General features: G+C 42.6%; 1 protein-coding gene across 2 annotated transcripts in view; it reads left to right on the top strand.

Annotated features, from left to right (window-relative positions):
- The window catches only part of JHY (junctional cadherin complex regulator), a 369,313-nt gene that overhangs the window by 103,789 nt on the left and 240,346 nt on the right, over positions 1–25,178 (top strand). For both annotated transcript variants that reach the window (XM_085647263.1, XM_085647264.1), the window contains exon 3: positions 6,638–7,280. In XM_085647263.1, coding sequence (XP_085503389.1) covers positions 6,638–7,280 — 643 coding nt within the window. The remainder of the gene's footprint in view (positions 1–6,637; positions 7,281–25,178) is intronic.

Raw genomic sequence — 25,178 nt, 5'->3', positions numbered from 1 at the left:
CCTCAACCAGCGCGTTTTATCTATGTTATTGAGATGTGTTTAATTGTCTCTTTGAGTCCCAACCACATTTTGGAAAAATTGCCTTCAAAGCAATTTTCTATCTTGTCTATTTTCACTTGTTTTCCTGAGCCCTCATACACCGTGCGCAGGGGTTGATAACTATGTGTAGTCGCCTAGTGGACATTAAAGATGAAAAGTTTCAGGCTACCATTTCTGTCACGGATGTTAACTTATTGCAGCACTTGTTGGGTGGGGTAGTCGTTCTTTGCCTTAAGTGTATTTAAAACTGTCAAGGAAAATGTTGGTATGCCTGATAAAGCTTAGAAAACTGGTAATAATTAGTTGGCAGGAAGTAATATTTAAATTGGTCGTAAATCAATAGTGACGCAGATTCTATGTAAATGCGTGTTTCTATCTAAAGTGCGGAACAGATTACGGCGAAATGATTAAGAGCATGTCTTCATTCAGATTATAAAGGGGTAAAGTGGTAAAATGGCCTGTTATTGTTGTCTCTGCATGCAAAACGCTTTAATTGTTCTAAAAAAATAACCTTTAATTTTAGTAAATAGTTTGACCGAAAACGAGGCGTTATGTTCACAGGAAATGTGATTTTGTTCTCTTTGAAGGTTTTGCGGTAAACGCTCCCATCCAGTAAATTAATGCGCACGAATATCATACTTCATGCAAATGAGGCTCTTTCCTCTCCATTACTAAGCTAGGAATCCGACGAGGCACCCACGTCTGATGCATGTTCAATGGTAGAGTGCTGTGTTGGTATTGTTTTACCAAATCTGCATTTTCTGTAGAAACAAAAGGCATGCAGTGTAATGTACGCAGATGATTACTCGTGGAGTACCTCTTCTCTCCATCTCTTGTGTTCCGACCTAGAACGCACCATTCAGTAGAGCCCTTTTGTATAGTTTTTGCACAATAGGGCTCTTTAAATTTCGAATATGGGACTGAGTTACTGCTATTGTTTAAAATTAAGTTATATCATTTAATATTAATGCTGTTTGAAAGCCTGGTTGCTTCAGTGTGATTAGAAAGTGTGTACTGAGCAGCAGGGTATTTATTTCAAAGTGTTCTCTACACCTCTGTGACTCACACTCAACTTCTAAAGGACAATATCTTCAAATTCAGATCTTATATGGCATATACCATGTTCCCTTAACTTACCAATACTTCTTTTTTAAAACCCTTTCTTCAAGTTCTTTGAGAGTTGTGATGCATGTGCCTGATTTTCAGCATAACGACTCTATTTCCATTTGCACTTATTTTTTTAAAGTTTTCTCTTATGCTGATATCCTGAAATTATGGCTTGGATCTCCCCCTTCTGTAGCTGTGTTTAATATCACTGATTCTTAAAACAATCTAACAAAATCTCTATGCCATCTTCACCTCCAACAACAGATTTAAATTCACCCACGTCACAGAGCTCACCTGGACTGACCACACCATCGTCTACTTTACCATCTCTGGCAGAACTCAGCATACCACCACCAAGCACCACAGTGCCACCCACTGCAGCTGGGGTAAAGTCACTGAGACTTAATGGACCCAATCCCTCAGCACCACACAACCCGAAACCTCAACAGATCTCAACCAGGCCGTCCAGAACTTCACCACATGGATCACCAAATGCGCCAACAAAGTTGCCATGCTGAAACCAGCTAAATCCAACTAAGCCATAAAACAAGCCAGCTGGTACACCCCAGAGCTCAGAACTACGAAGCACAACTGCCACCGACTCGAGAAGTGATAGAGTGCTTCGAACGACCCTTCAGACAGAGTCGCCCACAAAGCAGCCCTTAGCCATTACCACCGGCAAATCAAGGAAACCAAGAGAGCAGCCATCACCAGCCGCATCAACTCAATGGCCAACCACACAAAGGAACTATTTAAGATTTTCAAGGAATTCACCAACTGTACAGCCACAGAGAACACCATCCACCCCTCCCAAAAACTTTGCGACTCTCTCTGTGAATACTTCCACAGCAAGATAGCCACTATCTGCAACAACTTCAAACCCCAACCTACCACCCCGCCTCAACAACTTCAAGCAACCAGCAATCAACAGCCGAATGCTAACCACTTGGTTTCCACTTACTGCGCAGACCACCTCCACCGTCATGACGTCCATCCACTCTGGGGCATCCACTGGCCCCTGCCCCCACCGCCTCTTCAACCTCGGAATTAACCCAATCTGCACCAAGCTCACTAGCATCCTCAACACCTCCATCTCCACAGCAACCTTTCCAGACGTATCAAACATGCTGATGTCAGACCCCTCCTAAAGAAGCCCTTGTCCGTCCCCAGTGACCTAAAACATTACCGACTGATCTCTTTGTTTCCCTTCCTGGCTAAAGTATTTGAGAAAGCCATCAACCGACATCTCACTGAATACCTGGAACTCAACCACCTATTCAACGCATCACAATCAGGATTCTGTGCCAACCATAGCACTGAGACCGCCCTGATCGCCGCCACAGACGACATAAGATTTTTCCTTGACTGCAGAGAAACTTCAGCCCTGATCGTCCTCGACCACTCAACTGCGTCTGACACTGTCTCCCACCACACCATCATCGACAGACTCCACATCCCCGGCATAGAGCAAAACTCCCTCAAGTGGATTACTTCTTTCCTCTCAGGTGCACACAGAGCATCAGACTGCATCCCTTCACCTCTGCATCAAAGTATATCACCTGCAGAATACTCCAAGGATCATGCCTCAGACCCACCCTGATCAACATTTACATTACCCTTCTCGCAGACGTCATCAGATCCCACGGCCTCAACATAATTTGCTAAGCTGACAACACTCAATTCATCCTCTCACTCACTGAGGACCATACCAACGCCAAAACCAACTTCCGCAGTGCCATGACAGATGTAGCCAAATGGATGAGAGACAGCTGCCTCAAGCTCAATTGTGACAAAACAGAAGTACTGATCTTCAGGAAAAATACCTCCATATGGGGCCACAGCTGGTGGCCAACAGAACTCAGACCAACGCCTACACCAACAGACCATACATGTAACCTCATCAGCGTTCTTGACAGTGAGCTGAGAATGAAACAGCAAGTCAAGCGCAACCTTCAGATGGATCACACTCAACTCCAGAAAGACTGTCATGCAGGTTCTCGCCACCAGCTGCCCTGACTAAGTCAATGCTCTCTATGCCGGAATCTCCACCCAACTCCTCAGTAGACTCCAGACCAAACAGGAAACTGCAACCAGACTGAGCCTGGACCTCCCCAAATGGACCCACATCACCCCCAACTTCAGAAACCTCCTCTTTCTTCCATGCAGAGGAGATGCCAGTTCAAGATCCTCACGCACACCTACAAAGCTCTACACAACCAAGGACCATCTTACATCAATCATTGACTGAACTTCCACCTGCCTGTAAGACACTTACGCTCCACCTCACTCCCACTCACCTTCCCCCGTGTGGCCGCTCATTCTCCAATATGGCCACCAAGACCTGCAACGACGTACCCCTCCACCGCCGAACAGCACCCTCCCTGGGGGACTTCAGAAAGAAGCTCAAGACCTGGCTCTTCAACAGAGACACGCCACCTTCAGCGCCCAGATGCCCCAAGAGGTGACAGTGAGCACTTTTCAAATACTGATTGATTGAACAATTGAATTGTCCACATTGAGGAGTTGTAGTTATTTTCACTATTGCTCATGGTGTTTGCGCTAATGCTGCAACATTTTGCCTCATCTGTAAAGTCATTTGGAAAAGAGGAGCAGAATATTTGAAGAAGTTGATCTGCCACCGGTTAGAACTGTGTGCATAGGTAGTGTGGACCACCGTGTTAGCAAAGGTTCAAATAATAAAAATATCATGACATATCCATGGCAGTACTAGGAATACAGGGACGTGACTGGCATGTAATCTGTCCTCAAGAGTACCAACTAAATATCTACAGTTGAGGAACTCCTGTTAACCCCAGTATTCGAAAACATCTTCTGCCGTTGATCCAAGATCCTAAAACACAGTGACTGACCAAAGCTGGATAGGGGCCAAACCACTTAAGTTCTTTGTATGACAACTGCCTGCAGCCACCACATGCAGTCTGCAAATCCTTCACGCCACCCTTGCTTTTAATCTAACACCTCTCAGTGTTATCAACCCACCTGGAAATACATTTTCTACATGTGTTTTTTTCAATTTTTCTCATACTAATCTCTCGCATTTTACCATACATCCATAGTGAAATCTCTTCTGAAGCAGGGAAATGAATATATTGAATACAGTGGTCTGCTCTGTCCAATAGGCAACATGTTTGGTGGTATAATTAATCAATAATGTGCACACAATAAACCAAATTAATCCCAATTTAAGTTAATTTGTTCCTTAGTATGATTTCATCCATACAGAAAAATCCAATCGACATGTCTCACAAATTTTAAAAAGTATTTTATTCTTTTTATTGCTCTTATTTTTAATATTTCAAGGTATCACAATCCATTTATTAATGTAATTGACAGTCGGTGCATTTGGTCCCAATGGTACTTCCTCAAGGCTTAATTTAATAGTAATAAATACAATCTTGTTTTTTACATTTTTCAGTCTCACTATTATCAGCCAATTATTTTATGAGAGCAAATACACACGCATAACTAAAAATGTAAATGACTTCTCGACTCGATACTTCTTTACCCATGAAATCAGGTTACTGAACAAATTAACTTAAATTGAGATTACTTAGTTTACTGAGTGCACATTGTTGTTGAATTATTCTGAATATCTGTCAGACGTTCACAGAGTGGGAATCTAAAGCAGCTCATCCCCTAATCCGACTCTAGTGCTTGTACCAGTATTGGGTTCTAGGTATGGAGATTGACTCAGGGGTTTAGGAACATTAGCTGGTATTGTAAACCATTTGTTGTTTGGTGGCATATAAACACTGGAAAAATCCATTAAATAAATAGTGTGTTTTTGTAAATTGTATGTTCGCCATTTGCATGGCTTCTTTTCATTGGATTCCAACAATTACTTAGTAGCATGCATTTTGTGGTCCAGGCTAAGTTGGAAGTAATAATTGAGTCTTTGAGGTTTTCGTGAATTTCTAGTTTATATTGATTGTTCCATTAGGGCTGTTCCACAGCATATCATCTTGGACCTAAAATGTCTGAGTCGTAGATCCCTTCCTGATCTATAGTAAACACTGGCGCATGGTGTTGTAGAGTTGTAAGACAAGTCTTATTCTTGTGCTTAAACAATGGAAATGTCTGGTTTTTGTCAGAAATCATGAAAACGCCAAGAGGAGTATGGACTAGGTAAACACCATCGCCAGTCAAGTATAGATTGGAACAATTCAGTTTAATTACTTCTACCCTAAGGATAGACCATATTTGATCAAAATGATAGTAGCAGTAATTTCGTTTTTTAAGTACTGTATATTACCCTTATTGTCCTGTTGACAGATCCAAAAATGAAACAACAAACCTGACCAAAACTATTTTTAAGGTCGAGCTTTGGATAACAACTTTGGTTGGTTTGTTAACTATTTGTTCAACTCATTACTTAATGACCCAATGGTTACACCAATAATAAAGACTCAAGTCAAATAATCTTTATTTGGTAAAAAAAGACAGTAAAAGCACTAATTGAAAATAATTACAAACAGATCACACAAATCTAAAAGACAAAAATCAATTATTGAATTGATTTTCATCGTCATTGACCATCCATGCATAATAGCTGAATCATGCTGCATATTTTTTCGTTAATCTCCTCGCCGGGGTAATATAAATTCAACACTGCATAACAAATTGTGGGGGATTCACAGCGTTGTAAACGCAATAAACCTTCTTAATGTTTTTAAACACCTTTCCCAGCTAAAACTGGCCATAAAAAGTGGGTTCTAAAAGCAGAATATAAAGTGCAAAATAGCATAAAGTGCTTAGTGGACTGTATGTATACTCCTGCACATGAGCAACAGGGTAATGATGCAACCATGTCCCGGTAAGGGGGAAAGCCACCAGGAAGTGAATCGCATTTACTTGAAGGCGAGTTAAGTAAAATCTGTATTCTGGGGCCTTTATCCATGATAGATAGGGCTCCATGTCTTCGCAGAATGACAATGGGATACATGAGTGGACAGTTACCATGTCTAGAACTTTCTGAAATCTCACCTTATCTCTATGGGCATGGTATGTGTCCTTTACCAAGGCATTCGTGCGTGATCCAATCTCGCTAGTATTTACAAAGATATTGGATAATCCTTTGTCTTAAAAGGTGGTTTTTATATACTTTCTTCATTGGATAGCTAGTATATTAGACTGTTTCAGACAATGATCCCCTATTCCCTGAGTGAATCTTAACTACGGAGTGGACCAGATTTTAACCCACAGCCAGATATACACTGACATTAAGTAGCTAACATAACGTTTGCCTTCCATATGTTTTTGAAGTTTGGAGATCATCTTTACATTGATGATATGCATCTCAGGGCATTTATGGAGGCGCAAATTTCTGAGGCAACTGATTTTGTTCTGTCAGATTTTTTAATTTTTAGGTCAGTTTAAAAATGTTGATCTTGTGAGTGAATTGTGTATATACAATTTAAATCTGAGTGCCGGTTTTCTTAGCAGAAATCAATCTTGTGATTTTTTGTAACAGATACCACAATGTGGACAAGTATGCTGATCTAAGATACAATCCAAATTGGAAAAGAAAGCCTACTGAAAATTCAGGACCTCAAGATGGCCAAGAGGGATTTATCCTATCCTCTGATGAGGAAACATCGAACTTAGAGGAAAGCAATAATGGACCAAAGAGGCACGAATTTCAAATTTATCCTGGAAAAAAAGCAGACCGAAATGTAGATAGGGACCAGCCACGTCTTGTCTCTGAAAATAGTGATTCTGCCTCGTCTGGCAGCTCAAAGTCTCTATTGAATGAGAGACTTAATGTGGCCAGCAACAAATATTTTTCACTGCATGAAAATGGTATGGAATGGAAGAAATTGCCAGGTGATAATAAAAAAGACGTCTCTACCAGCAATGGATTTTTTCTTAGCCAGTCTGATGACTCCATAGATCAGTCTTCAGTTGGGAGCGGTGACAAGCAAAACACTATTGGTGCTGGTGTTGGAATGAACCAGGATACAACAAAGAATAAACAGAAACAAGTAATGGACCACGTTTTACCAAAGAAAGACTTTATAGAAAAAAATAAGCTTACACTGGGAATGCCTGAGTCAAAACAGGATTCATATCTTCAGCTTCTCAATAAAACGAAAGGTGATGTTGATCGTGTTCAGGTAGGATTTTTTTTATGTATATTGAATATTTGTTTTGTATAACATGTGTGCTCACCTAAATTGCTTTAGTATGGTTTTTGCATTGACAGATAGTGTACCCAAATTCAAAAAATGTTGTTATTCATTTTTATTCTGACAAAGAGAGGTTTTGTTACAGCATAGAGTGGTATAGGAAGTGCAATCCATATCTGTTTACTTTCACTGCAGATTGTCTAATCCACAGCTTATTTACCATAGTTAAAATCCGGCTCTAACTCAAGAAATTGTCACTTGTTGTTGTTTTTGACATTTGAATGCATGTGTTGGTGATGCTGATCACTCTGAAAGTGGCATAGGAGTTGAGCAAGGAATAATGGAGAGTTCTCATTGTCAGCGAGGTGCTGGTCAAGGGCTTCTCTGTGGTTTTGGAAGCGAAGTAGAGCGATTTGGTAGAGCTCTCACATAAGTTGGCTGTGGCTCCTAGACTCAGGGCACATATGTGCTGTGAAGAGAGACGGAGACATGGTGGAATTGATATACGAAATGTTGAAGTGGGCTTACACTCCATTTGATTTTCGTGTTGCTGGGCAATTTTTAGTCTTTCTGTTAGAACTTTATTTCTGATGCCAGAAATACAGACCCATCCAAATTCATTGTTAGTGAGCAATGCACAATGTGTTTATTTGTTGTGTCTGGGAAGTGTTTTGTCTTTTGCAGACTAAACAACCACACCTCTGTTGTTAAGGTTGTCACACCACTTCATAGGAAATCAGAATTTTGTTTCATTGGTACCTTTGTTCACCTTTGACCGCTCTGCACCAAAGATAGAAATATTTAAGAGCATTTCTAAAGGTTCCAAATTTGGGGAGGGTGGGACAAATAGTTTCAAAGTTATAAGGGGGGGGGGGTCCAAAAATGTTCGTGGTCACCAATATAAAGGGATTTTTCATTGGAAAAAACTGTTGAACAGCTGGTCACCAGATCTTTAGGCACGCCTGGGTTTTGGTTATTAGGTGTCTTTCCCTGGTTTGGTGAAAATGTGTTCATCTGTTTTAGAACTATTAAGCAAAATTCCCAGTGTACAGTGCACATGTCAAAGTATGTCTATTTTTTTCCAAAACTTTACGTGCACTCAAATGGACATGGGTGGTCAGTAGGACCAAAGTGTGCCCACACATAACACTAACTTGCACACTACGCACTTACAAGTGGTTTCCTACAGTGCTCATAAACATTGGGAGCAAAGCAAAAGAAAACATGAAAAAGAAAGAAAGGCCTTCTGCTAAGCGGGGTACTCAATTTGAGAGCACCCTCTTTGGTAGAGGAAGATGGCACATACAAACTGTGCCCGTGAGCAAAGCAGGGGTAGTAATAATTCAACTATCCACCCACCCTTTGGCAAGACAAGGGACATAAACATGTAATGTCCCCTATTAGAGGTTAGACTAATCCCCGCCAATTAAAAAAAATATTCTCTTGATGTTCGCAAATATCAGGAATGTTTTTTTTTAAACTGTTCAGTTTGGGGATTGTTAATGAACCACCCCAATGATCCTTGGGTTCATGAACAAAATAGCTCTGATATTCATGAACATTGGGAGATATTCTTTAAAAAGGCATTGGCATGGCCAGTAGAACTCCCCCTCGCCCCGCCCTACCACCCCTTCATTGCGTCAGCCGCCACTGATTTTAAAACACGTGAAACTTGATGCTTCCAGCATGCTTGCCATCACTTTGCTGCTTTCTTTGCCTGTACATGAGTGTGATGCTGATGCTGTTGCTGCCAAGTGTCATGTGTCACACTTTAAGTCAGTCCTGATCTTTTAACAAATACCACTTTGTATTCTGGGACTTGCATTTTGCTGTTAACTTTGTAAGTATGAGCTCAAAAACTCCAGCAGTTGCAGTTGGCTGAAAGGCAAGGCTTAGCTCAATGTGTCACACATGACAAAGGGACACCTTATAGAAGTTTTTTGTTTTGCTGCGCAGTTTTGTTATGTGGAAAGTCTGCTATCATAACTGTCCCTGCACAGGGTGTCATCACTCTTTTCACTGGTACCTGCACTACACCCTGCATTGTATGTTTAAAGTGTGGGGTGCTTGGAATTTGACTACTTATCAGTATTTACTTGTGAGCAAAGTGACCTAACATATCAAAGGGTTTTAGACCTTAAGGGGCAATAAGAATATGTGATAGTATATACTGGCCAAGATCCCTAAAAGCCAGTTGTGACATCAACTAGTGACAGAATTGAAAACTACCAAAACAGATCTTATTTACTACTATAAGATTTTCTGCAGTGCATAAAATAATTAGATCAAACCATACATGCTCCTATACCCTGCCCCTTTAATTCAAGAGCACAAAACTAGAAGAAACAAAAGAAAAGAAGCAACATTTTAGTGACATCCGTAAACAACAGAATGCAAGCAGACTAATCTTAGACCAGTGTTGCTTGCTGCTGCCTTGTATGACAAAGTAATTAATGGAAACAAGGGGAACCTGAGTATCGCTAGATACCTGGGGTCTTCAAGTGTTTATAAACACAATAGTCCCTAATACCTGGGATGAATAATAAACAAACATCTTCATTTAATTTATTTACACGACAACAATGAACTTGATGCTCTTTTTAGTGCGATACACACTAGTGAATAAAGTAATCATGTAAAAAAGTGCACGGCACATTTAATGCAGATAGAACAATAAGTCTGACCTTATTTTTAGGTCTCGCCTACGCAGCACGCTTGCGCTGCTTAGGAAAAAAGACCTTTTGAAATCGATTGAGTTTGTGTCCCAAAAACATGCACGTGTAGCATTGCTTTGAATGGCAACGCGTGCACGTTTGGCGATTCCCTTGCGGGAGCCAGCTTTCAAGCCATATGTTTGTAGTTGACATATGGTTCCTGCCTGCTCCCCCAAGGTAAACAGGCGCAGGCCCCCTCCTCTCTCCCTTCCCGCTACTGCCAGCGCGAGGCGCGCACGCTTGTTTAGACCTGGCTGCAAACAGCTTTTGTTGCTGCCAGATGCCATGCCTTCAACATAACAAGTCTCCTCCAGCATTGCTTGTATGTACTTCATAATTTGAATGTGGCAATGGTATTCTGCTGATGTGTCCATTTTACAGTGCAGATCGCCTGACAAAATAGTGCATCTTGGCATTTGCAGCAGCACCTCTGACAATTCTCCCGCTCCCAGAAGAGGTTGTGCAAGGGAAGCCACTACCCCCCGCCCCTTCTCCTTCTCCCTTGGCCATACTTTAAGCAGTAATGTCTCATGTCACTGCACTGCAGGGAGTGAGCCACGAGAAGCAAGCTACCTTATTGGATTAAAAGAGGAGTCTATGCCACTAAGATGGTTGCCAATTGAAAGTGATGACACAATAACCAAAGTAGATGATTGAGCCCCTCATAGTGCTGTGGAGCTGCTGCCCATTCATTTTACTTATCTCTAGCGGTGACTAAGAGTTATTATCTTGTATCTTATTCACAGGGCAAACTGTGCAAACATATTTGTGTACTGTACAGCCATGCCGAAGCTGGTATCTGTTGAGGTAAATATTTGATATTACATTTCAGATCAATAAAAAGCTGCTTTAAATGCAGAATTTCATTTCCAAATGGCAACTATTGTCTCAGTGAAAAATATTTGTTAGCATCTGTAATACTTTTGAAATACTTTAAATCCTTTTTGTTCCAGTTTATGCTTTCATAACTGATTGATACAGATGCACTAGAGGCATTATCAATCTCCTACTCTCACCCACTCCTATGATTGCATTTGCTATGAGAGTTGATTCAAGATGGCTGCCTTCATGTTCTCGTCAACTATTCTTGATGGGGTGGCTGTCATTTAGTCTGTTCTGAGACACCACCTTTTTGACAGACGAGCTCTGCACCACACTGAATGGTGGCAGTGAGTGGCGCAAGGGTTGGCACTCCACTGCGGCGGAGCTTGAATGAAATGTTTGCAGAAATCTTAGTGACATACATTCAACTGTTCAAGAGTGCTTGTGACATCAGGTGAAGAATGTGTGCCAGGTGCTTGATGGTGAGTGCAGGCAGCTCTACAAGGAATGGGCAGAAGCTGGGTAGTTTGAGCACTGAATTGTATTTCACTGTTTTGTTTGTGTCCTCCAGTTGTGTGCCCCCCCATCCCACCTTTCACCTGAGTACACATTTTAAATGGAGGTACAGTGGGCTGAAAAACCCCAGCTGTCTCTTGGTTAGAGAGTGATAGCTGTATTAATGCCCTTCTCTCTTCCCGGCTTCACCCAAGGAGGCTGTAATGGACTGTGCACCCCTGGGATCTCTGCACCTCCCTAATGGCTGCAACTCTCCTCCTGCTGTGCCATCCCAGGATTTTAGACTGCGCACCCAGTAGAAGGTATGAGCTGTAAAAGGATACAAAGAGTTTTTTAAAGAAATGGAAAATTGTCAGGTGGCTTTAACCTGTCCACTCTGGTCCGGTGAAATAAGGGTGTTAGAAGTACGATAAACTTGTCAGCGAATCTCTTTCATCTGGAGGTGATGTAGTCAAGCCCCACTCAAACACCAGGAATAGTATACATATGAATATTGGTAATGTGTAGTACATTAGAATTTATTGTGTGATCTCATATAAACCATGGATATGAATATGGATTATCATCATAAAAAATATTCCATCAGCCAAAAATTAAATGAAGGTGGAAACTGGACCAACCGTAAACACTGTTCTTTGCGCATTCCTAACCTATTGGTAACATCCACAATTCTATCATATTTAGCTGGTTAACAGCGTGGTAGGTTAGCTTAAAATAGATTCTAAAATTTTCTCAGTCACGTAAAGTCACTTGCACCCCTTGTATGCCAGTAGGCCTCAAACAAGAGCCCCAGTTTTCAGCATATCTTCCCAGCAACCGGCCAGATATCTAACCCTCCAGTTGTTTGGATCTTTTATGCTTTTTTTCATGCATTAAGGTCTAAGGAGTAAGTGGGAGTGGACTCCTGCTCGGGCCCTGTATTGGTTACACGGGACAGAAAGCGATGCTTCGATTAGTTAGTTGGGAAACCTGCAGGCCCAACTGTGCTATATCTTTTTAATTCCATTGGCATAGAACCTGCTCAAGGTCATTCTGCAAGCAGATTTATATCTGCTGCGCCGCATGGAAAGGACAAATACTTCACTGACTATTATAACATGAGCAGCAGGAAATAATACATTATATGCAAACTCCTTTAGCCTGCATAAGAAATAAAGCTAAACATCTCGCATCAAAAACAGTCTACACCTAGGACTAGCACACGAAACTTCTTCCAATGCACAAGCATCTGGTAACATGCATCAGGACCTGTGTCTCATGTAACATGTTCTAATCTGTACAATAGGAGTGCTTTCATAACACTGTGATGTAGCTGCACCTGTCCCTGGATCTCACCTTGCATCCCATCAGTGTCTGCCTGCACTTCTCTCCTCAGAGTTCCCTTGCCATCTCCATGTCTGGGAGATGCTGCACTGCTCTCACTAGGCCCAAACTGCACAATGGTAGTGGTTGTACGTCTATCCCTCCTGTTACCCTTCCACACGGGTTCTTGCTGCGCCTCTGCCTAAGGCACTCTCTCAATGAGCCGTGTATTCACCGTCAATATATGGCATCATTTGTTTGCACTGTGCACCTTCTATTTAAATCGAGTGCAGATTTTAAAGCCTTTAACCAGGGATCAAGTCCTGAAAAAAGAAGGGGGGGACTCACCAAGCTAGGCAGAATGGTGTGACATCACAGGAAGTGACATCCAGGCACGTGACATCGCATGTAGCATCACAGGAAGGGGCATCATAATCCATGAACTCACAAAAGTTTAGCAGGTCTATCATGAGTACATTTGAGCGCATTGCAATATTTAACAAATTAGATTTTGCATTGGGGTTGTGCCAAATTTTGACGCAACCCCAACGCAAAATCTGGACCTCAACATTTGCATTTATTTTTTCTTAAACCCTGCCACAACGAAATTGGCAACAGGGAGAAACGTGGCTGTAAATCTGTTCTGCTTAATTGGTTGCAATGTTTGTATTTTTAAAATATCTTATGGGGTTAAGGCACCTGCTGTCGAAATCCTTGTGTGCCAGCTAAATCTCAAGGAATAGCAATAATGGTGAGATAACTTTGGAAAATACCGTATTTGCTGAAGAGGTCTATGTTTTGCCAAGTCCTAGTTTTGAATCAAAATAGCTTAGAGGGTTAATGTCTCTTACAAAGCGCATTTTGTAACACGCAGATGACTGATTTTTATTGTATGTAAATGGGTAAGGCATTAGGATGAGTAGTGCAAAAGCGTTATAAAAGAAATAAAATAAAATAGTAGTATTGAAATGTGATTTGTGTAAATGTTGGGGCGACCAACACATCGGAGGCAACAAACATACTTCTCGGCGCTCTTCCGAGGTATGTGACGCTATATTAAAGGCTCGCAGTGTGTGGGCCTGCCCGTGGGGAATAATGTACTGCATTGCTAAACACTTATAAGGTCCCAAAGGCGAGACCTTATAATGCCAATGCTTGTTATTGTTGTATTTGTATTAAACGGGACATGTTCTTGTTTACATGATACACATGTTGATCACTTTACATTACTTTGACATGCATGTTAACATAATCAGGAAGGCGAAAAGGTGTCCAAGTATTTGTTTTAAATGTACCTGCCAAATTTTATAATGTGCTTATTTTAATCTAAATGTACATTATATTTGGTAGTTGCTGACTTCGTTTTCAATAGGCATGTTTTTTAGTTTATCAACTGCTGTAACAAAAAAATTCTCACTAGAGGGCGCACATGTCTTGCAGTTTATTGTAATTATTTGTCTGTGTGAAACGACTTTAATTCCTAGAGTTCGTTCATGAGTTGGACACGGTAAGTTTTCAACTGTTTTCTTTATTTTGCATAAAGCAAATTGCTTGACTTGGTGGAGCAGGCATATGTTGGTAACAAGTAACGCGACGTGTCCCGCATAAAGTCATGTTGCAATGTTTGCAAAAGTCTGACAAACGTGTTTGGAAAACGTGCTACTTTATTAGTGTTTACCTTTCAAAATCGGGATGTACTGCAGCTCTTTTTTCACTGCATTACAGGATTTTTTTTTCTTTTCTCATGTTTGCATTTCACCCGATAGAGTTGTGGAGAAATAACTAAGTGGTACTTTAATTCGAACGATTTGGGTAAAATCCAGGTTATTCCAACTCAAGTTGTGTGTCCATGGGCAGGATCACTTTTACATTCTTTTGCGTCAGTTGCTTACAATTGGGAGTGCTGAGCAGAAATTCAGTTTCCACTTGTGTGGCATTCCAGCAGATTAATTTAAATATTATTACTGAGAGGGCCAGAATTCAAGTGAGAGCAATGCTACTTTTTCCTTAAAGGAAAACAGAAATATAGTTTCTGCCAAAGTAATGGTTTTCGTGTCTCTCATGCAAATAAGGAGACCGACAGCATACAGGCTACACACGTCTTTATTCTCTCCTTCTTACACCCTTTTGGGTACCTTATTTCCCCTTTCCGGTTCCTCTCTTCCTGTCATGCCTGGTCCTAACGTCGTGCGCCAGGTCAGGCATGACGACACTACATCTCCCCCCTTTTTTTTTAAAATGTTCAATGCTTACTCGCTTAGGTCTCCTGATAGTCCTCTGCAGTCGGCATGAGGGGCGCCCTTCTCTTGACTCTCTCGGACTCACTGTGATTTCAGGTTCTTCTTGGTCTTCAGCTTCTCGGCTTGATTCATCCGTGTCACATCCTGGTTCCTCTGCTCGGGTGTATACTGCAGGATTGCATTTCTTGAAGTGCAACACATTTCATGTGGTTCTCTTGGTCTCAGATGCGGCTGTGATCATGGTTCCTTTCCGTCTCATCACTTGTAGTGGTTGGGCACAGTAGCGACTGTCAGCCTTTGCCTTTTGTTCTTGCCTGACTAGCACTCAATCTCCTTCTTGAATGTCAGACACTTTGGCGTGTCGACGACCATCCACGTACTCTTTTATTTTCGCCTTCTTGATTTTGTCAAGACTTACTAGTGTCTCGTGATCCGAGGTCGGGGACCTGGAATGTATAGCGATGTCTGCGGCTGGTATTCTGGTACGTGGAGTTCTTCCGAGCATCAAAGTAGCCGGACACTTGTTAATGGTGCTATGCGGCGTGGTTCTGTATGCTCGTAGTACCTCGTTGAGTGCCGGTTGATCGTCACATTGGGTCAGTTTGGCCTGTTGTATAGTTTTCTTTACTGTGGCCATGAACCTTTCGACCATCCCATTGGCTTTAGGCCACATGGGAGTGATCTTTTTGTGTCGGAAGTTCAGGTGTCTTGCGAACTCTGCAAAATCGTGTCTATTAAATGGTGGGCCATTATCCGTTTTCACTACTGTGGGGATTCCCCACGCAGCAAATGCTTCGTCGATGACAGGTATAACAGCGGCTGCTCTTGTGGATGAGACTTGTTGTGCAATGGGGAATCTGGAGTACTCATCCATGATGACAATAATGTACTTCCCGGACTTCAATGGACCAAAGAAGTTGATAGCCACTTGTTGAGATACGCTGTCTGGGAGATCAGACATTTGAAGCAGGGGTTGCGGTACTTCTCGCCCTACTAGTTGTCATTGAGGGCAGTCTTGGAGTGTGGTTTCTACCATTTGGTCAAGGGACGGGAACCAGACCCGCTCCCGTAGCACTTTCTTCATTGCTACCACGACTCTGTGTCCTTCATGCGCTAGGTTGACAGTTCCTTGTCTCAGTTGTTGGAGGATGACAATTCTCCTGTCTCTTAGTAGCAGTCTATTAGTGCTGATTGTGAGATCGTCTTTGACATGTCGGAATGACGCAAGTTCTTGCATGTTGACAGTTTTGTCACTTGGTGTGTTCTCCAGATCTCTCCACGAGTTTGTGCGGATATGATGTATTATGTTCTGGAGCGTGGCGTCCTTAGCAGTGGCTTCTATGATGGCTTCTAGTGGGACAGCGGGCGGTCTTGCCTGATCAATGACAAAGTGGAGATTTTCTTCTGCCAGCGCGCACCTTGTCAATGTTGAAACCTGAGGATGTCGCGATATATAGTGGGCTGGGTTCTCTGCCTTCCCCGGTTTGTGAACAATGGTGTACATATATTCTTGGAGGCGAATACCCCACCGTTCAATCCGTGGTGGCATCTTTGTTCATGGATTTCCAAAGATCTTTATGAGGGCCTGGTGATCAGTGATTAATGTGAAGTGCTTCCCATAGATGAAGAGATGGAAGTGCTCACACGCCCACACAACTGCCAGACTCTCTTTTTCGGGCTGTGAGTAGGCCCACTCAGTGTCAGTGAGGCTACGACTAGCGTACGCTACGATGTGTCGCTGTTCTCCTTCATTGTCGTATTGGGCTAAGATAGCTCCAAGTCCTACAGGGCTTTCATCGACTGTGATTTCTGTCTTCTTGCGGTGGTTGAAATAAGCCAGGTTAATGGCAGAACTCACTGCTGTTTTGATTTGGCTGAACGCTTGCTCGCACTTGGCTGACCAATGAAAAATTTGGCCTTGTTTTGTGAGTTCACGCAGGGGATAACTGATGGAGTTCTCGCATGTGATAACTGATGGTGGCGTAGTCCTTGATGTAATGCCCAGGAAGGATCGTACATCGCTGACATCTCGGGGGCATGGCATGTCAGATAGTGCTAAAACTTTTTCAGGATCGGGTTGCATTCCGTCCTTGGAGAAAATGTGACCGTAGATTTTAATGTAGACTTGTGAAACTCGCACTTGTCTCGGTTGAGCATGAGGTTGGCATTTAGAAGGGCATGACATACGCGATCAAGAGCCTTGTCGTGTCCCTTGCGAGTTTCACCAAACACCAAGATGTCGTCACTGTAGTTGAATGAGTTTGGAATGTGGTGGATGACTCGCCGCACCACCTCTTGAAATATTTCCGCTGCCGAGCAAATTCCAAAGTTGAGGCGCTTGTACCTGAAAAGCCCTTGGTGCGTGGTGAAAGTGGTGATGTACCGGAACTTTTCGTGGAGCTCAAGCTGATGATACCCCTTTTTTAGGTCTAATTATGAAAATACTTTTTCTCAGTTCAGGCGAGTGATCATGTCGCTGATGTTGGGTCCTGGATGCCGCTCGCATTCAATGGCTGTATTTGGAGCTTGCATATCCACGCAGAGACGCACTTTGTTCTCTACTCCCCGTTTGGGTATGACCACCACTGGTGATACCCACGGGGTGGGTCCAGTTGATCTCTCTATGATGTCTTCTCTCAGTAGATCCGGCAGCTCTTCGTCCACTGCTTGCTGGAGGCGAAAAGGTACTTTCTGGTGGTGTTGGGCCACAGGTGTCACTTGTTCATTTATATGCAGTCGGACTTTGAATTGAGCTAGTTTTCCTAGTCCAGAGAACAATTTTGGAAATTTGCTGATGATGTCAGGCGTGTCATCGACTTTGTACTGAATTTCCACTAGCTTCAAGCGCTCCACTGTGGGTAAGCTGAGAAGACAGTCAGCCGCTTCAGGGCCTTCTATGACATGGATTTGCGCATGAACTGTTCTGTCTTCATATGTCAGAGACGTACGGAATTGTCCTAGGCATGGCAGTGGTTCTTTGGACATCCACGTGCAGACACGCACAGTGGCTGGCTGCAACTTAGGTTTCGGATTCATCCTCTTGTACTCGGTTGTGCATATGTAATTGAGTGACGCTCCAGTGTCTAGAACAAACTTTGCGGGGTGATTTCCCATTTGAATGTGCAGCCTGGTGTATTTCTTTAGTCGGTTAGGGTCCATTACCATGCAGACATACTCATCGCTGCCTTGAGATATCTGGGTGAGGGCTGACAATTCCCTTGATGATGATCGTTGTGACCGATAGGAGATGTGTGACCGAGTACTGGATCTTGATGAGCTAGGTGATCAGTCCCTTCTCTCTCGTACTGCTCTTGCGTGATGACGAGGCCCCAGGTTTCGTTTGGCTGGCGTGGACTCCTTGCAATAAGTTTGGCACACTGTTCCGAAATGATAGTCTTTCCTACAGCGGTGGCACTGTTGTCCCATGGCCGGGAATGGGCCTGTGTAAGGGTAATCTTGGACGCAGCGATAGCACTGCAATGGTTGTCTCCGAGTGTTTCTGTTTTTGTTTCCGCTCCGAGTATGGCTTGTGTGTTCCGAGGATTTCTGATGATCCGACTGGCGCCGTGAGTCTGTCCGAGAGTGTAATCGAAAAGCTTGGTCACGTTTCTCCGTCTTGCTTCTTCCATCTTTTCTCTGTGTTCTTCAGCTTGGTCATTTATTCGCGTGAGCTCTTCGATGTCGTCTAGTGAGTAGTGTTTTTTCGGCAGGCGACGACGCAGGAATTCAGACTGGCACCCTTCTATGATTCTTAGGCGAAGTGCATCTTCAGTAGTGAAGTTATCAAATTCACAGTATCGAGCTAGACGTTTAAGGTGCTTAATGAAGTCACCCATCGCTTCATCTTTTCCTTGGGATGCAAAGTTGAAGGTGTAACGTTCGTAATCCAGATTTCGCTTGTGGAGGAATTTTCTGTTTAGTGCCTCTCTTACATCTGGATAGGAAGCAGATGTGGCCGGTGGTAGTTCTTTGATGATTTGTCCGACGTCTTTGCCCACCAGATTACGCACGGCAATAAGTTGTTGGTTGGGGTCACTGACCCGCAAACCTTTCATGAAGTCCTCAAAGTCTTCCAACCAACTTTGCCATCTAGGGCCCATGCTATTACCAGATGTTAGCATCAGGGGTTCTGGGGGGCGCAGGAACGATAACAACAGCAGCACTGGACCGGGCTGTGCGATTTGCGCAGGACCTGGTTGCGCATTCTGCAAGGAGTCTGGGGGCGTAGACATGATGACGTGCAAGCGACTCTGTTTGCTCTTCCCGACTTAGCAGTGTGTTTGAGCGGCGTCTAGTAATATGAGGGTGCAGTGGACAACAGTGACACTCAGGAGTATCGTCGCATTTCTCTCTCTTCGTAGAAGTAGTGGTGCTTTCTTCTTTGCCTGATTGTAAGATGGCCGCCGAAATGGTGGCAGGGTCTTTCCAATGCTATGGGGCTTGACTTCAATATGGCCGCTGGGCAGGACAGACATGTGCAGGCTGCAGGTACGTGGTGGTGAGACTTACCTCAACTAGATGTGGCACTTGAAATTCTAGAGTTCTGGGGTTGGTGCAAACTTGAGGCGTCTGCCAGTGTTGGCCGTAGCCGCATAGACAGCAGTCAACTGACTCCGACGCGGTCCACTGCACAGCGGGCATTCGCATCGTCGGTGAAAGCACTCGGCCTCACAGCAGGTAATGTGGCGCGTCGTCTGGGTGCACGCAGGTTGGGGGGGTCCCTCCGAATCCCACCCTCGTCACCAGTTTTCGTGTCTCTCATGCAAATAAGGAGACCAACAGCAGACAGGGTACACACGTCTTTATTCTCTCCTTCTTACAACTTTTCTGGTCCTCCACTTTCCGTTTCCTCCCTTCCTGTTCCTGTCATGCCTGGTCCGGACGTCGCTCACCAGGTCAGGTATGACGACACTACAATGGTGTTCAATGTCAATCGATTTATTATGTAACTTGAGCTTGCCAGTTTTTTTTGGCTTCACTGCTTTTGAGTTGATTACTTTCAGCCTGATTTAGACTGGCTGAGTGGGACAATCGCCAAAAGAGGCTGATGTCCTGAAAGCTGTATTAACAGTGCCTTGACATCAATGAACGTTTAAAACGCCGGACAGGACATCAGCCACCTTTTGGCAGATGCCCCGCAACCTGCCAAGGTCTAAATAGAGCCATTTGTAACAAAAAATCAAAGATTGCTGGTAGAATGCAGAACTAAAATACTCTAGGCCTGTTTGACAAAGCTACTTTTTTGGTCTTGCATGCGCTGTTTGTTGCAAGGGGTATTGTATACAGTAAAAGGTTTGGAACCCTTACTTGCCTTTAGTTTGTGCCCATGCGCTGTTTGCTGTGAGGGGAATTGCATACTGTAAAGGGCTTGAAGCCCGCCCTTGCTTACCATTTGTTTGCTTCATCTTCACTCTTCAATGCAACCTTTTAATTGGGCATCACAGGCCATTGCCTCAGTTCCGTTCCTTCATTGTAGCATTAACGAAGTAAAAATTTATTAAACTTAACTAGTAGCCGTCCACTGTTCGCTCTATGATTAAGGTACTTTTTCTTTTCCTCTCCCCCTTCCACTCACCCTTGTGCCTGGTGCTTCTTCCCCTCTAGCGCAAACTCGACCCGAAGGTGTGGGAGCGCTTAACATGACCTCAATTACGTTACGTTTATGTTTTTTATTTACTTTCTTTATTAAACAATGTTACATTCATTTTTATTGTATTTTTTGTTTTTATTTACTTTCTTTATTAAACAATGTTACATTGATTTTTATTTTATTTTTTGTTTAAGCACTTGGCGATTAGGTGATTTGCTCAGAATCACAGTATGTTGAACCGATACAGAGGCTTGATCCTAGCCGCCAGTACAATTTTACAGCGTTTTGTGCTTTGAACTGAAATGAACAAAATAAATTATAAACAAACACCCTCAGTTTGAACTGATTTCAAAAAAATTCCATTGGATTGACAAAGTTGTTGGTGCTGATGGGTTAATCCTGTCCTTCGTGAAGGGGCGTCCCCCAATAGCACTCAATAAAAAATGTAAACACGTGTATTCAAGTTCTTTTGATGAATTTATTATTAAGTATAATTGAATAAACTCAAATTTTCATCATTTTGGCTTTCATATATCAATGGGTTGAATCCATGTTTCAAAAAGAACAAACTTAGATTTAGAATAATCCAGATATGCAATTGAACATAAGTTCCACTTGTTGTACAGTGGCCCTGTGACTACACGTGTTTACATTTTTTATTGAGTGCTATTGGGGGACGCCCCTTCACGAAGCACAGCGCTATTGAACTGAAATGAGCCACCTGGCCTGTACTCTGCCATGGAATTCGTCACTGCTTCACCCGTAGTTGCTTACTTATCGTTGTTGCTTGCAGTCTCCTCCATTTATTACTGTTTGCATTCCCTCATGGACACCGTTAGTCAGGAATACTTTAAAATACTAGTCCAAGAGGTGCAGTATTTATTCAATTTCCAGTGCAGCTGGAGGGGGGCAGCTCTAATCAGACGAGGATTTGTGTTCAAGCTCCTGACGTCCATCCGAGAAGAAGAGTAGACTGGTTTTAGGTCACTCTCCTTGGCAGGCATTAGAGGAAATGGTTCAGACTACATTATCTTGTCCCAACGAGCCAGACAATTACAAAATAAGCCCTTCATCAATATATGGGCAGAGATCAAATATAGGTGGTTATTTCTGCAGTCGAAGGAGAGGACTAGCCTAACACAGGGAGCCCCTAAAATAATATGAGCGTGTTTCCTACACCAGTGAGTTTACTAGCAGAATAATTTTCATGATGCAGCCATACTCCCCCTGCCTACCTATACTGATGACAATGTTAGCACCTTACAGCATGGATGTAAAAGGTTGCAATAGTGCTAAATCCACAATACTAAGCGTGCAATCAAAGGCTGTACATCCATTATGATCAATTTTCTCAATTTGACTATGCATTTGGCACCTGGGTGGTTCTTGGGATCAAGGTGCTCCCTTTCACAACCATTGGCAAAGCCAATAGGTCTCGCATATGTGAGATCTATTGGCTTCGCCAGTGTTTCTTAGCCATGCTGCAACATGGCTGAAAGTAAAGAAAAAAAGCAGTATGACGCAGCCAGCATTGACCACGTCATATAGTTTTTTTTTATTTTCTTTTTACTCGCAGCCAGGCTGCACTGAAGCCAGAGCTGCTGTGCAATGTGCCTATAACAACATTGACAAACACGTTTGGGGAATGGGGGAAGAAAAGGAGAGCCCAAGGTTTGTGGGATTGTAGAGGAAGGGCGATAATATTCTTTGTGCAAAAGTAATGGCACATCCCCATGATCACTTCTGCACTGTTTAAAACTGTTCGTGCAGAATGATTCCACTTTGTTGCATAAAAGTTCTGTACGAGTATTTCAGAAAACTTGCCAGAATCTCAGATTTCACACCGAACATGGTTTTCTGAGACCTCCCTTTTTTGGGGTCGCACCCAGTTAGACATCCTGAGCTCCCAGAGGCAAATACCAAGCGTAGACTTCACAGCAGAAAGGACAACAGTAAAGTACACCCCACACCCTCCTTCAGGCTAATGTTACAGGAAGTTTGGGGGATGTTAAGGATATTTGAGATCTGCCAGAAAATCTCTTGCAAGGTAGAAATGAGGACCATTACCCCGGAATTCATGATAGTACATGCACCTTTGTATTTTTGTGCACACTTTTGTAAGAGATCATTCTATTCTATTCTATTCTATTCTATTCTATTCTATTCTATTCTAATGTTAATGATATGGATTAGTTATTAGAATTCTCTCCGTAATAATACACAGCATTCATTAGTATTAGTATTAGTAGACTGAACAGCATATGGACCCCAAGCATTGTTTATTCTATATTCCCAGTAGATGAGTGTACATCACCTATTTCCCTTGCAGTATTATTATAATGATCTTTTATTGCCAAGACACGCACTCCCTACCTCATACCTACTCTAGACCTGATGCTCGCCAGTAACGTGTCCCATCAGGCACCTAGACTCCCAGCATTGACCTCTAATCTCTCCTTCCTCACTATCTGAGGTTATGTTACATAGCCTATATTCTATACTACCTCCATAGAGCTGGTGGTGACACTTCTCACTTAGGACATCGTGTTGGGAAAGTAGCAACATTTTGCCAGAAACAGTGCTTTCATTGGAAGAGGCCAACGTTAGTGTGCATAGCATTGGAATCCCGGATAGTGTGGAAACAGGAAAACTGACCAAGTTGTTTCTAAAAAGAAAGCTTTACTTCCTATCTACCTTTAATAATTAACATGGCAGAAATTGAAAGTTTTACTTCAAGCTGAGCTGGATATAGAAGAGGGCATGTGTATGTATGCACACAAAACAGGAGAAATAATTCTGCAATTTCTGTGCAACCAAGGCAAGAACTTGTAATACAATGAACACACTCATTTTAGGATCTAATGCAGACTTATTCCAAGTGAACGCACTTATGCTAAGGCCTAGTGTTTATGTTCATGTATAATATTATGTTAATATCTTGCTTATGTTAATGAATAACAACACATAATGGTGTTAAAACACACCACAATGGGAACCATTTGAATTTACTAAATGGGTATATTTAAACACTGCAGGACTGTACACTTCATTTTCTGCGACTCAGGGCGTTCTGCGACTCAGGGAGCAATTATTCTTAATGTAAGTTTATGAAGGATCTGCCGAGGACCAATGTATTTCGTTTGTAAAGAATTTGTGACAAACTCTTAGTTGAAATGTCCTTGTATTTTATAAAGTTCGAAAAGATTTGCACAAAATTCAAAAACAGGTTTTTAACAGCTTCGACCTGGTCAGGGTTTCGATTTTAAGGATTACCCTCTCTTGACATTACTTCAATAAAGTAAATTTAATATAACACTGAACGCAGCCAGTCTGGACAATAGACTTGTGTTGTGGCAATGGTGAATTGTGATACTGGTCAAACTTTAAATTTCAGTCCTATTTTTACAACTAAATATTTTCATTCATAATTATTTTCGAACCAGTGGTTTGCAAGTAAATGCTTTTCAAAATAAATATTCCAACTCTTCGTCTAAAACATAGACATAGAACTTCCACAACAACAGCAAAGGAACGCCCACTAAAAAGTGACAATTAGGAGATGTTAAAAAAATAATATGTCTGGAGTAAGTCATCATTTTAGCAAAACCTATTATCTTTTCCAGGCACATGCAACTACCGCGCATTTTTTAGCACGTGTGTTTTTACCACAGGCATGTTTTTACAACACATGCCTTTAAGGTAAGTTAGAGGTCACCCCCACAAACACATCTTTTTTATGAATATAGCAAACAGAAAGAGATGATGGACAGAACGCTGAAACTTTTTAGACACTCACCCCCAGTCACAGATCTGGTTGAATCCATCATCGTTCTTTAGCTCACTTCGCCACCCCAGTTCAGACCCAGCCATATGTTAATGTAAATGTTAAAAAGATTTTTAGAGCGCATTGCTTCCCAAAGGCTTCCCAGCGCTAAGCAGTGGACTGATAAAAGGACAGCGGGAGGAACAAGCACTTAGTTAACTTCGGTGAACAACCATGTTTTCAATTTTTTTCTAAATGTTGCCTCTGCGGATGTAAATCTCAACTCTCGCGGGAGAGATAGGGGAATATGCAAATCGATCTTGACCCTGTTCTTCATGGGAGCAGTCCAGCCCAAACTGCCAAGCCAGATCTTCCCTGGACTGCAAACAAGCATCCTGGGACCTGTTTTAGGGTGACACCCCTCATCAGCCAGTCTAGCCTGAATTCAATGGCAAAGTGAGCAAGAGACGCACGTCTGGGTATACCCTGCCAACTTAGGGCAAACAAAGCAAACACAAAGAGATGAAGTGCAGAGTGCTGAAATGTTTTAGACACTCACCCCCAATCACAGATCTGGGTAGAATCGATCATCGTTCTTTATCTCACTTCGCCACCCCAGTTCAGACCCAGCCATATGCAAATCAGTCTTGACCCTGTTCCTCATGGGAACAGTCCAACCCGAATTGCCAAGCCAGGTCTTACAATGCGTGGTAATGGCATAAGTGTTGTACAAAATGTTGGGTAAAAAATGCATGGTTAAGGTCTGCGGTGTATTTCCCTGCCTTTTCCCGTTATGCAACCTTAGTAGGGAGTAATCAGCCATTTGTGTGGGGATAGGGCACTGCCTATTCAGGTCTAAGTGTAAACCTATCCCTCCCTTCCTGCCCAAAAACGAGCCATCAGAATGCAGATGAGTACTCAGACACAACTAACCTTCCT

Source organism: Triturus cristatus, chromosome 3_2 (assembly GCF_964204655.1).
Source record: "Triturus cristatus chromosome 3_2, aTriCri1.1, whole genome shotgun sequence".
NCBI lineage: Eukaryota > Metazoa > Chordata > Amphibia > Caudata > Salamandridae > Triturus > Triturus cristatus.
This window is presented reverse-complemented; position numbering and strand designations above follow the sequence as displayed.